Below are 14,538 nucleotides of genomic sequence, written 5' to 3' on the forward strand. Positions count from 1 at the left end.
CCCACATGCCTGAGTTCTGCTTCAGGAAGCTGGTAAGAACCTACCAAATGAAACAGACAGATTTGATATGGAAGAAATCCAGCAGCTGAAGCCCCTCTGAGTTTCATTAGTGGAGTTGTGGGGGGTTTGGTTTTGAGGTTTTGTTAGATTTCTCCTTTTTTCTTTTTTTTTTTTTTGGTGTGTATGTGTGTCTTTGTTTTGTTTTTGAACTTAAGTTCAATGAGTCTGGAAATGGAGGCAAAGAATAAACTCCTCACTTCCTGAGGCGAGGGTAGAGAGGTAAGAGAGATGACATTTTCATGAGTTAAATTTAAGGATTTCTAACATTTTGCAAGGCACTAGGAGTCTTTTTTTTTTTTTTTTTGAACAAAGTTTATTCCAGTCATAAGGCTGAGTTCAGCACCAAGAATAACTCAACACCAGAAAGCATGCAAAGGAATGCATGCACCATCATCATCATCATCATGGCTGGGCTTCGTGAACAAAGATTTGGGAAGGGCTCTACCCACGTTTGTTACAAGTGCGCTGGTGGCTAAAAAGGCCAATACGAGACAGGCACGTCCAGTTGCAAAAGGCACAGCAGAAAGACTCCTTAGGTGGTATATTCTTCAAGACACGATTCTTTCTGCACTGCCTTTTCTCCTCCAGAGTGATCCTGCGTGCTTTTTCAAAAGCATCAGCAGTGTTATAGATGGTGTGTCTCCAGACCTCCCGACTGGAGGCCAGAATAGACCAGTTATGTTGATCAATATGGCCAAGGCTGAGATGTTGTTTCAGGGAGTCTTTGTATCATGCACCAGTATGCAAGCAAAGGAATTACCCAAACTTCTGCAAAATAATTTTTTTCACCCAGGAGTTAATTCCTGTGGTTGAGATCTTCCCCTCTTCAGACTGAAACATTTGAAATCCTTCCAACATATCACAATAACTTTGGAATGCTCGCTTGCTCTACTGCCTTGATGCTCTCCTCACTGGTATCTACAACACTGTACCACCTCCTGGATGACAAAACAACCAGACAACACTATATGGGAGAAGAAAGGCATTGAGAGTGATACTGGACTGGTATTTTTGTTTTGAAATGAAGAACTGTTTAATTAAAGCACATCTAACTGTTTAATAAAGTACAAAAGTGCTGGCCTAAAAATACAAAAAAAAAAAATTGCTCAATCTGTATTTGGTAGTATGTCTTTACTAGTCCAATTCAGTTTTTTTCTACTTCTATGGGCTTTTGACAAAAATTTCAAACCAAAAAATACCCCAGTGAAAAAAGGGAATTTCAAAACTGGTACAGAAACTTAGGAGTAACAAAAACTCTAAAACTTCCTTTCAGTTTTTGTTCCACGCTTTTCTCAAAATGCTTCCCTAAAATTTTTTAACTATTTTCTGATACAATATGTATCACAAATTTAACATTAATAAACTCTGAAAAGGATACTGTTTCTCAGATGTCTTTTATCCCTCTGAAATCTCTAACTGCATAATAGTATCTTACTGAGCAACACATCTAGAGTAAAATGATGGGGATTACAATTTTTTTTCCTGAAAGACAACAAAAAGCTAAACAGTTGTCTCAGCTAATTCAAAAGCTTAATTTCTTTTCTATCAGAGACTGAAGCAAAAGATGCAGCTCATTCTGGTTTCAAAGAAAAAAGAAAACTACTGTTACCCTTTTGGCTTTGTAGGTTAATATACAATCAGCTGTAAATTAGGAACAGACAGCAGCTTCAGCTCTGCGTGGGATAAATGGACAGGATAAGCTCAAGTACTTACTCAGCTTTTCGTATAATAGGTTAACTGGCAACTCCCACTCACTCCTACTGACCTCTCTCATTCTCTAGTACAGCTGAACAGTAAGTTACAACAGGGAGGGGCTAAACTGAGAATAAAATAAACTGGCTAAAATGAATAGTTTCACTGAGCAAGTTCCCTAGTCTGCTTCACTGTGGGGCTGTACAAACACCATGACAGCACAATCCAATGGCTGACTCAGGATACAAATGAGTTAGTGGAGACAAGGAAGGAAATTAGTTCAGGCAGCTTAAAAAGTACAACTGCTGAAAGTCTAAGTATAGGCTGAGGGGAGTAGAGCAATACTCAGGCTGAAGTCAAGGAAGGACAACTGCAAAGGCTACCTGGTGGAATGGACAGCCTTTACTACTAAACATGAGGTGTGGATCTAAAGAAAGTGCTGACACCAAACAAAACCAAACAAACACAAATGCAAATGTACACACACAAACTACAAATAAGAGATGACAACAACCCTACCAGTGATAAAGACACAAAATGTAATTGTTTCTTCAGCGTGGTATTCACAATAATAGCCACATTCTGTTCCCAGTCCTAGTGGGCAGATGATGCAAAGGTCGTATTTAATTTTCACTGAATATACATTCTGTTTGTTAGAATAGCAGAAAAAACTGAGATGTTTCCTGAATCTTCTGTAGCTCTCAGACAGTCTTTGCAAAATCTACTCATTTATCCTTGGGTCAGGCTTATTATTACATGATAAAATTGACAGCTTACTTTTATAATGGCATCTGTTGGGAGTAAACTGGGGAATAAACTTCTCTGAGATGGCAAGGGTGAATTTTAAGACAATGTCTCTGATAAAAGCTCTCGTGTACAGACAGATTTGAATCTCACTAGCTTAGTAAGGAATCTATCTTTCCAGGCATCCTAAGATTACTAAAGTAGTCTAGAATAACACTTTTCATAAATCTGCCTCTGTAAAACAGGAACCAAATGTCTGGAGAAGAGGCTGAAGACTGAGAATTTTTGAAAATTCCCTTCATGTTTTAAATAATTGAGTTATCTAAAGTAATTTGATATACTGTACATACACACCTTGATATATTAACAGATTCTAATGTTCTAAATATTCTTATTTCCATGTTTGATCTGTGGACTTTAAATGAAAAATTGAATAAAAATCTTCCATAAAACAAGCATATAACTATTCTTCAGTCTCAAATATCTATATGAAGCATAAAGGTGTAATTTCATCAGGTGACTGAGTTGTCTAGTATAGATGCCTTCAGCTTTCCTGCTTAATATAGGAAAACATTTGAGAGCAACAAAGATGTAGCAGTTGCTCCAGTAAAAAACACTCTGATCAACATTAGACAAGATTTCTTTTAAACAAGGCACTTACTTTTAGATAGTTACACTGGTAAATCCTATAGGATGGACATAATTAGATTTAGATAAAATTATGTTAGTTTAATAACCAGTACTGAGTTCTACTGACACCATAAATTGTAGCAACCAATGAATAATTGTTCTGGTGTAACTGTGAGCATCACTTACTGGCTTTGCTATACAAGTTAAGAAACAGAGCGTGCTGCTAATCGCCATGGTTCTGACAGTAAAACTTTGGAGAAGATCAAACCATGAAAAGCTGCAGTGATTCTACTTTAGACAAAAGTTTTCATCCAGCTGCCTTGTATCCATTTTCTGAGAAAACAACAACTGCATCTGCGAACAAGTATCTGCTCATTCTCCAAACCTCTCCGTTATTATAAACTTGTCCATATTCCCAGTGCTTTTGCAAGCATACACCTTGTCTACCAGAGAAACCTCACAAATAAAACTTCACAGGGAGATTACCTTATTGAGTTGCTAAAAACATATGTCTGAGGGTAGTTATTACCTTTACATAGGGGAGAGAGGAGAAGGATAGAAACAGCAAAAGGAACACATACTGGTCTCATAGGTCACTCCAGTTCATGATTTAATAACTTAGCCTAAAATTCAAGTTATAACCAAGAGACTTTGAGCAGAGTAGAAAAGCATTTGTTAGAAAGCCCACTTTAAGGAAATCAACAGATGAATTCTGTCATGTTTATCCCCAGTGACTGACATTCATTCTGAACTGATTTGTCCACCTCAGCTCCTCCAATGCCAAAAGTCATTGTTCCTGAGGCACCTAGAAAATCATTCAAGCTGGAACAGCTGCACAAACTGAACAAAACAGCAAAATATCTTCAAATACCTTGACAATACCTTGTATTCGTTACTTTCTCTGCCTATGTCAGAAACCTGGCAGACATGGTTAGAGAACTTCCCCAGAGATCCCACCTGTACTGTGCCTGTTTCATTGAAACATTCCCCCTACATGCCAGAGACATTGCACATGATCAGAAATTTCTACACAAGTAAATGGGCTGTCTCTGAGGACCAAGATGCTAAACAGACCTCTCCATACAATTACTCAACACAGGAAAGAACAGGAGCAGGAGGGACAAGCAGAAATTAGGAGTCAGCTGTGCCTACAAGGAAAAAGGTGGTGCGAGTGTTCAACTATTAGGATAGCACATCTCAACCCACGAGATGTGACATCTTAGTCAGAAGCAAATACAGGACTCCTGTACTAAAAGGAAGCACAAAATAATTCTTATGTGGACTGAGGATGACTGCACTAGCATGCATACCTTAAAATCTGAAGCTGTTCTTGAGCATGAACATACCTCTGGAATTATGCATTGAGCATTACAAGCCCTGAGAAACTTAGTGAGTAATATTTGAAGCTGATTCTTAATACTGAATGCACAGTTTCAACAACTTTAGCCTCAGTTTTGATGTACGCAGTTTCATAAGTATAAAATTATTAATACTACCTCTTCACAGGCATGCTGTGGAGATCAATTCAATTTATAAGCATTTATCAAGCACATAGAAAAATAAGACAATTATACAACAGAAAAATTAATAGTGTTTTACTTAGTACAAGGTCTGGACAGGACACATTAGGTAAGACCTAAACCTGGATGTGGAGGAAAAAAAGCAGTTCCATGAGAAGCAAGAATACAGACGCCTGACTTCTTTTAGGCTTATCTCAAATTGATTATTGTTGGTTTCTACTCAGCTGGAAGCTCATACAGTCATCTTTCAACTCATGCACAATGTTCACGCTCACGTGGTAATCTTTCAAGGCACTCATGTATTTCTTTTCTATATTGGCACTCATTTTTCATAAATAATTAAAATAACCTAAATTTGAGACCCTGGCTTGTTCATCCAGTTTCAACAGGTGAGTTTTGAAGTTATACTAATTTAATGAACATGATAGCATTAGTCTTGTTTTCAGTTTTTAATACAGCTTTCTAATTACCTATTTACATTTTAATTTGTTCCGGGGAAAATGGCACTAATTATTTTGTATTCCAGAAATTACTGAGAACAACTAGGAACACAATTCATTTGTATGATCTGTAATTTGTGTTGCCAAAACAGAATGGTTTGGGATACCGTAATTTTTTGGAGGAGGTGTGGTGTAATAGTCACAGTAAACAGAATTTTCATTACTGGTGTCACTTCTCATTTGTGCATTCTTTTCTGAAACAATTTAAATAGTTACTGTATTAAGAACAATTAGAATTCACATAACCTGTCATTGCAAACAACACAATTACAATTTTTACAAGAAAACACATCTTTATCTTTTACTTCTAAAAGTTCACTAGGACAAGACAGGATGTCAGTGACTTGATTTTAATGTATTGTTTTTCTATATATTTTAAATTTATTTGTTGGAAAAAAAATATTTGCGCCATAGGTGAAAATACTTACATTACAAAAATAACTTGCATTCCCTGCTTCTATCTCTAAGAGCATACACAATAATCTAAAGAAATGAAACAGGTTTTTTACAGACACTTCTCCCACACATGGACACATCACCCTATAAAGAGGAATCACACCTGCTACTTTGCAAAGCAGTAATGCAGGAATGTTTTGGAATGGTTGTCTTTGCTTACTCTTCAACACAGTTCACAGTCCATAAGGACTCAAAGTGGCAGGGTCAGCTGATTTCAGTCCATCTTCCCGCTCCCTCCTTCCTCTTTTTCCTTCTAGATTCACCCGCATGAAAACATAAACAAATTGCTTCCCCTTCTTACTGCTTCAAAAAAAAAATCAGTACTCGGTGTCAGCAACTACGCAAGGGGTGGGTTGTCTTCCTTATTCTCATCACTGTCTGGTATGACCACGATTGCCAGTAAGATGTCTGGGACCAGAACACAGGGTAGAGATGTCAAAAGCAGGTTGCACACTCTGGAGTGCCCTTATCTCCAGATCTCTTTATTTGTGCTCCACTGTTACTCTCTCCCTATTTGAGCCATTTATAAGGCAACCTCCAGATTATGAGGCTTTTGAGAGAAGACCATTTGATACAGTATCATGTTTATACCAGCATAATGAATCCTACAATCTAACTGAAACATCTAGAAATTAAGTGCAAAATACAGTAGTATGAACTTGGGTGACACATAAAAAACAAAGACTAATGAACGGTATTATGGACACATATTTTCTGAAGGTGTATGTATAGGTGTGTATTCATATATCTATTTATAATTTATCATGTTTATCTTCATTCAGATTCCTCATTAAGGTGGATTTTTCAATACCCTTGCAACGGAAGGTATCTGCCACAGGAATGGAAAACCCAGTGATGGCACAGTATTTATAATGGCCAACAGGAACAGATCACCAATCATGTGCAAGAGAACCCTAACCTGGACTGCCGTTAACAACAACAAAATCCAACAACTCTCAGAGAACCCGGAAAGCTGGAAGTCCTCCTACTTCTCTGAACTCCAGATTAGGTTAAAATAGCTGTAGTTCGTGACTGCAGGATTGCAACCAGCAATTCCAGGGGCAAGGATCTCTTGGGATGGAAGCTAATTGACATTCACTGTGGGAGAAAGTAAGCAAATAGGCATTCTGTAGCAAATCCTGTGATTCAGACTGATACCCAAGGCTAATCTCAAAGGCTGCTCAGAAAGACAGAAAGACTGATTTCAGCTGGGATTTTGAAGAAAAATCCTCGAATTTCTCAACAATCTGGAAACCAAAAAAGGAAACCAAGTGCCACAGAATGTCAGGGATGCTTTGCTGTCCAATATCACTTCAAAGTAGATTTATGACACACAAAGGACCAGTATGGTAAAAAAAAATCCTAGTTTATTTCATATGACAAATACAGCACTTTGGAAATCACTTAATGAGGGTTAAACAAATAATAGAGGAAAGACCCCTGAACTTATAAGTTATAAAACCCCCGTGAGCACTGATTACTACAAAGCCTTTATTTAGTAAAGACAGAACCCTCTTCTTGAGTCTGGAGGCAATCGATACTGAGAGCATGAGTCTATCTTGTTTCAAGTCTATTCATTAACAATTCGTATTTACACTTCCATAATTATTGAAGCTCTTTTAACACAAATGTTTCTTAACTACAGTATGTAGTTTTAATGAGATTAACTTCAACTGGCTAAGATTTCACCTATCTGTTTTTCAGTATCACATTTGTTTTATGCAGAGCCTTTCCAATTAAATTGTTTCCTACTAAAGCCTCTAAATGCTTCAAAATGTCTTCTACTAGGAAACAGAACTAAAAGAAAAGCAAAGAAGTTGGAATAGTTTCCTTCAGTTCCTGCAGTTACGTAAAATATGGATGGTGTTACTATAGTTTTCACAGCCTTCTTTTGCCAAGACTGTTCACCTGGTTCACCAAAGTTTTCCAGTTACTTGATTTCTACCTAAAAGGAGATATTTTTAGTGTCTTTTTGGCAATCATCAAGCTTTAAAGGGACTTTTTTTCCTAACTTTAAGAATTAAGACCATTCTAAAACTAAGTCCTTTCAAATAATGCCAGCATTAAACCTCAAACTGGCACAGCTGCAGTTTTCATTGCAGATCAGATCCTTTGAACAGTTTAAGAGAAGGTGGCAACATCGCAATTTTTATGCTGGGGAATAAAAAAAAAAGCTTTTTGCATGCACACTTTTTTAAAAATAAAACCAATAAAAATCTATGTCCTTTGCGTTTCACTTCATATAGTTCACATTTGGAATCAACAACATTCTTACTCCAAAATTATCTTTTTAAATAGCAGTTACAATTCTGAAATTTAAATGAACAGCGTCCCCTTCGCTGGTTTGTTTCTGGATGATTTATCCTACAGCAACACAGGTTGTTTCAAAAAGCATAACAATGTTATTAGTGTGAAACAGGAAGTAATGTATAATAATGCCAGTCCACCAATACACCAGAGGTTTAAAAAAGCCAATGAACCATAGATTAAAATACATCATGCAGTGTCTTCCTACTGAAAACAACTGCAAAAAGTATAAAGTTCATCTTGTTTAAAATTACAACACTAAGAAGAACATTCCAGTCCTAGAGAAGTTGTCATAAAACACACAACAGAAAGTTAATACAAACTTCTGTCATGGTTGGGTTTCATCAGCAAGCATTTCTTCCAAACGCCACATGGCTCTGTTGAACTATCACCATTCCTATATTTAATCAATTTTAAAAACTGATGACTTAAAATTACATTTTGCAAAAAGAGAGGAGGCCAGACTTCCTCTTGAGGCACAGACTGAGGTTTCCTATTAACATCCAGATTATATAAAGCTTCCGAATAGTATGAAAGCAAGCAATTCCCTAGAAGACTTGGAACAGGGATCTCACATTTGCAAGAGAACTTGCCAAAGACCTATAAGAGATCTCAAACAGCACGGGGATAGGAATAGAGCTCATTTGGCTGACATACTGAAGTCCTTTCCTACTGTAAATTATGGCGTCCCCCTTACAATCGAAAAGCTGCTTGCCATACTGCCAAGAGAGTATCCACTTCTGCAAGGGCAGAACACACAGAGTGTGTATTTCCAGAGGCTCTACCACTTGAATGAAGAGTTGAAAGCCAGTGTGTCAGAAGTAAGTAGATCTGCTGTGTGCTTCCTGGCAAAGGACTAACTTGGGGAAGGCGTATTGATCATGGAATAAGAAATATGCCAAACAAAGCACGGTCCATTAAGTGGAAGACTTATTACTTCATTCATCACTAGCAAGAAGGCCAGTGTCTGAACACCTCCAAGCAGTAAAGTCAGAGGAGAAACAGTCTGCTGGACTCCTTACTCCCACCACAGCTGCCTGCTCTGATACTTCTCTGGCAAGCTGTGTTCCACAGGCTTGATCACACCTGTCAGTTCTACAAGCTCTCCTATCCCCACTGTCAACAGGAAAATGTCTTGCAGCGTCATTCCCAGCACAAGAAGAGAGAGTTCCAGCCCAAGCAGGACATTGCTAGTGCTCAGGTACATACCTGTTTTACCTGCCTTCCCAAGCAATGACTTTGCACTTCCCATGTCACCAAAGTGCATTTCCTACATTAAACGAGAAGTGCCCAACGCAGTGAAAAATTCTTATTTTGCATATTGGATGGGTCCTTCCACTTCAAAAGAGTACCTGGGCGGTGGTGGAATTATCCATTTCTTCAGTAAGAAACATCTCCATGGAGTATATAATGAAAAGTCAAGCACACATGCATCTGAGGTGTAGTTTAGAAGGTGTCAGCAGGCAAGAAAGCAAACAGCATGGCTAAGGAGTTTAATTTGCTCAGCCTCAAGACAAGATAGCCTCCACTCCCTTTAGGAGACAGGAAAAAGCTGTTACTTTATTGTCACCTACAGCTGATAGGAAAAGACATTTTTGTAAATCAACATCCTAGGAAAAGAATCTTTGGAATGTAAAAGGCAGTTTGAATGAATGGAACTTGCAATAATCTCAGCTTATGCTCAGCACAATTTCTACCTCTGCTAAATTCTGCCTGGTTGCAGAAGTCTGAAGAAAAGTGAAGGACTTGATTCAACTCCTGGTCACTGACATGACTTGGGAGATTTTTGTGAAAAGGAAAGAAAAATCAACACAGTTCACGGAGCTGCTGCTACTTCTTTCTCCGAAGGTGAACTGCAACTTCTGAATATGGATTCATGGATATATGAAAGAGTCAGAGAAAACTGACAAGCAGGACCAACAGGTGGCAGAAGCACGAGGTGAGCACTGAAAGCTTGAAATACCCAACCAGTGCTCATGAGAGAAAGGCGAGAAATGACACACCCACTCACTATAGACTTGGAATGCAGTGGTGAGCAGAAGGATTTGGGACTGGAGGATACGGCAGAGCCTTAAGAAATCAGCAAGTACAGACAACTTCCTGAATTATACGTTTACTCTACAGAGATGGCAATTTTGAGGATGGAGAAAAATCTCAGGTGTCCTTTAGGCACCTGAAAAGTAGATCCTATAGAAAGTGGTTATGAAAGAGCATCAAGGTTTGTTTGTAGTCAAATATCCCTAAAGTCCTAAGATAAGCAGAACAGGATGCCCTAACCAGACTCTTCGAAGACCAAGATTCTCTGTGCAATAGCATTTTGCCCTGTAATTACAGTGTGTTTCTAGACATTTTCTCTATTCATGTGCATTTCCCTAGTAGCCATTTCTGACCACTGTCAGATGGGACAGTGGACTGTACAGACTTCTTGCCTGACCTACTGTCAATGTTCATATCAATATTGTTACGGGAAATTCCTCACTTATGGGAGAGACTATGACATTATTGACTTGTTTAAGAAATACATTTGGCATCTACACTAATGTGCTTGATTAGGCTAGAAGATGCAGGATATGTAAACACTATATTAATATTTAAACCTAAATTTTCAAAAATCTGACTACAGACATACTACATAATAAAAATAAAAAGAGATGCATACGTAAACACTCCTCAGCATTTTCCAGAGTTGAAAGGAAATGGTATAAAGCAAGGAATGACCAACGTAGTCTGGTTTTGGCATGCTTAAATTTTGTCCTTATTTATTTTTTAATTTTTTTTTTCAAGTTTGGCAATATAGGAAAATGAGAAAAACCAATGTAATAATTTTGGGGGGTTTTAAAAATCTTCTTTACTACTGAATTTTTAGATAAACTGAAATATCAGTTGAGTGGTTATTCTGTTCCTATTTCCCCTCACCTGCTCTTGTATCTCCATGTTTTTACTGCTGAGCATGTAAATCTAAAGTCTCTACATGCAAAAAAAAAAGATTACATTACAACCCATTTATATTTAATAAAATAAGCACATACTGAAATAAACAGGAATCCTGAGCATTCAGCTCTGGTACTATGTTAGTCTTGCATGCAAAACCCACCATGCTTCAGGTTAAAGGAGATTATATTATTTATTTATATTTACTTACTCTTACTACTATTATGTGTAATAATAATAACAATAAATATTAAGAATCAGTTTAAAGAGATAATTTCCTTTACAAAGTCTTTTGGGTGGTGTTTCCTGATTCATACTGCTATCAATTCTCAGTTATATTATGACAGTGTTGATCCAACCCTATGGAAATCTTTCCAATTTATTAGGAATTCTGAAGATCACAACTGAGAAGTAATAAATTGTCAAAATATTAGCTATATCTTAGTAATGTGAAATTACTTAAGAAAGCTTGTTTGCCATGTGGATCTTCTTTCAAATTTCATCTTTCCTTTGCAGATCACATCTGGGAATGTTACACGAACAAGAACACGAAAAAATTTATCTAACAAAAACCCCTTACTGAAATAACCACTTATTCATAGAAAAGACACACCTAAAGTATGGTGTATTTCCACTGAATTATGTATTTTTTTCAGAAGGTGTAAAAGAACCATCAAAAAAGCTGTCACTTCTTTAGCAGTAAACAGTTGCTTTTGTTAGATTACCCCCGCCCTAAAAAACTGCGGATTTCCCTGTTCTAACATCATAATTAGTAAGCATTCTTCATTATACTCCTTTGAAATTATACCATGCAAAAAAATCCTGACAAGGGTTTTGGCCTTCATTTTTTATCTTTCACAACCAATTTCACAATACTCTGACAGTTAAAGGAATAATAATAAAAGTCATTCAGATGTAATATACACCCCTGTTGAGGTCTGTGGGTGATGGCTAGTCCTTTCCAGCCACGTGAAACAGTGCAGACCTGCAGTAAAAATTTCATCTACACAGACCAACTGCAGAATTTCACAGTTTATTTATACATATATTAAGCGTAGCATAGATTCCAGCAGAAACACCCATATATATATATATTCATTTCACCAACACAAATGCTATCTCCAGATGTTAGTTTTATTTATGAGAGGCCTTTATAAGCTCAATGTACACTCACAAAAACAGACAGACATGCACACACCTTTACATTTGAATAATTACATAAAACAGGGTCCCTTACTGTTCTGTCTCTGCAAAAATACTGCAGTCATGAATTAAACATTACCTTCCAAAGTTCTCTGTTTTGTGCCTGCTCTGGCAAGGTTTGTGGGAACAGTGATTAGAATCTGAATTGCTTTACATTACCTCCAACCTTAGGCCCACCAGCTGATCCTGGCTTTCTTGCACTGTTTGGAGGATTTCCTGGCTTTTTAGGTGCTGGAACCTTGAAGGCTGAAGCAGCTGATGATGGCCTATTTCCATCCACTGACTCTTCATCATCAAAGCTTTTGTCTAGAAAAGGATACATTAAATAAAAATACAGCTATTAGAATGGGTGTATTTTCATTTCCTAATCAACTATTTTGCTTCACATTTCACAGAAATTGACAAAATGCATAAATAAAAGCAAGTATTTATCACTTTGTCCTGTCTCTGACCTAGGAATAAAATGACAGTGAGAAATAAACAGTATTTTCTACATTTTAAGTTCTTATAAAACATTATTTTTCCTTCATAATTAACCACAGTAAAACCGAGCATAAAAATGAATCCTACACATCCATTCCCACAAAAGGAAAATATCTTCACACAGACTGAATATTTTTGAGCGTTTTTTAATATTTTCCCCAAAGGAAAGCCCTTAATATAATTTCCATCATTCCAGTTTACCAAAAACAAATGCTTCTCCTTTTTCTTCTTTTACTCATGCATGCATTTTCTGCTACACATCCTCCCACAATGTGTCTAACTAGCACTCCCTGTCTCTTTTCCTTCCACCCAGATTTTTTCAACTTACAATCACAGATCCTCTTGCAGATCAGTCGCCTCATTCCTCTGATAGCTCTTCAATCCCCTCACCCAAGGACGGACCCAGCACCTCACATGGCCACATGCAGTAAATTCTTAATACTAATCAAAGATTCCATCAAAAACTGCTCGCAAACACCCTAGATCCACCACTGAGATTTGTGCCGGCATCTTTCTCTCCCTTCCCTGCACTAGGTGCTGACAACCAATGAGCTGCAAGGTGACATCATCTTCTGGGAGCCAACGCCAGAGGAAAAGGTGAAAATTCTCCATGCAAATAAATTAATTCCCACACACAGTATTTGCCACTATTCCAATCCTTCGTTAAAAAAAATTAGACAGGCAGACAATATTCTGGGGTTTGCACTCCTCTTTCCTATAATTTCAGGTTTGTGTATTTTTAATGAAGAGAGAAATTCACCTCTAGTGACTAAACAGTCTCAATACAAAATATTTTGCCTTAAAAAAAGCCCCAACATATTCCAACAGTAGAAGGCAAGTGGTTTTCTCAACCCACTAAGGGAAGAAGGATTTATCTATAAGCTTGAGCACAGAAAATGCATCAGTCTATGGTTCCTACAATAAATAAAATGGGCGAGGCTGAGACACAGCTGCATTACAGTAATGAAAGACCAATTTAGCATATTACCTGCTCTAAAACCTGCCATTTCTAAAAGAAAAATAAAATTAATGGCAAAGCTTTATCATCTCTGGAATGGTCACTGTTTACCCTTTGCTTATTCAGAACTTGTTCCCAGTGAAATGTCAACTATATTTAACAATATAGCCTCCCAGAGGAACGCAGCCTGCATTAAAAGGGTACAGCAAGGTTTTGTCCAGCAGCATTTGCAGCACCATCGAATGCTGGAACACCCTTCATTTAAGGTGTCCAAGATCACTGCTGCTATAATTAGTACATTTTATTAGCATTTGCCAAAAGCTGTGTTAGCACTAACGAATCTCCATGATTAAAGGAACAAGCCACCACAAGAAACATATGGATGTATATGAGCAATTTTCATTAACATTATTTCCTTTTCTCCTAAAAACACTCATTTTTAAGAGAATCATGCTAAGAATAATTGTGTTTGGATCTGTAAACTCTCCCGAATCGGGAAAAGGCATCAGCCTTCCCCCTCAGTGTCCTGTGCGTTGCCATGGAAACAGCACTCCCGCTCAGCATCCGGGTGAGCCAGAATACATTTTGATTCCTGATGCTTTTACTCTCAGTATCTTAAATAGAACCAGACATCAAGATTTTTGAGCAAGGAAAACCACTGATCCGAATGCCACATTAAGTGCACTGAGCTAAACACCATAATAAAAGGATAAACAGCAATGGTTAATATCTAGGATACCTGCAGCATTACAGGTAATTTTAAAACAGCATTAAGAAATATCTTGCAGATTTTTAAACAGAGTGAACAGATCAACACTGACACATAAGTATGGAATCATGAAAACTGACTAAAAATGAAAACACACTTTTCAAATAAAAATGGTTTTGTTGCTGCATTTCAAATCTGATGAAGAAACAGGCAAGACTTTCATATTACTACCCAACAGCTCTACAATGCAGCACTGATAAACAAGTATCACACCACAAGCCTTTGAAACAATAGTTATTTGCAATACAATCTCAAAAATAGAAAGTAAGCATTTGCTCACTTATG

At 37.4% G+C, this 14,538-nt stretch overlaps 1 protein-coding gene across 50 annotated transcripts in view; it reads right to left on the reverse strand.

Annotated features, from left to right (window-relative positions):
- Window positions 1–14,538, reverse strand: part of CLASP2 (cytoplasmic linker associated protein 2) — a 152,730-nt gene that overhangs the window by 77,861 nt on the left and 60,331 nt on the right. For 40 of the 50 annotated variants that reach the window (XR_010433805.1, XM_064669297.1, XM_064669270.1 and 37 more), the window contains one exon: window positions 12,203–12,349. Coding sequence is in view for 49 of the 50 variants with exons in the window: in XM_064669297.1 (XP_064525367.1) it covers window positions 12,203–12,349 (147 nt within the window). In the remaining variant the exon portion in view is untranslated. Of the gene's footprint in view, window positions 1–12,202; window positions 12,350–12,854; window positions 13,067–14,538 lie in introns of those variants that run through there. The other 10 variants (XM_064669403.1, XM_064669393.1, XM_064669367.1 and 7 more) reach the window with 1 other exon arrangement.

Source organism: Pseudopipra pipra, chromosome 1, assembly GCF_036250125.1.
Source record: "Pseudopipra pipra isolate bDixPip1 chromosome 1, bDixPip1.hap1, whole genome shotgun sequence".
In the NCBI taxonomy this organism is placed as follows: Eukaryota; Metazoa; Chordata; class Aves; order Passeriformes; family Pipridae; genus Pseudopipra; species Pseudopipra pipra.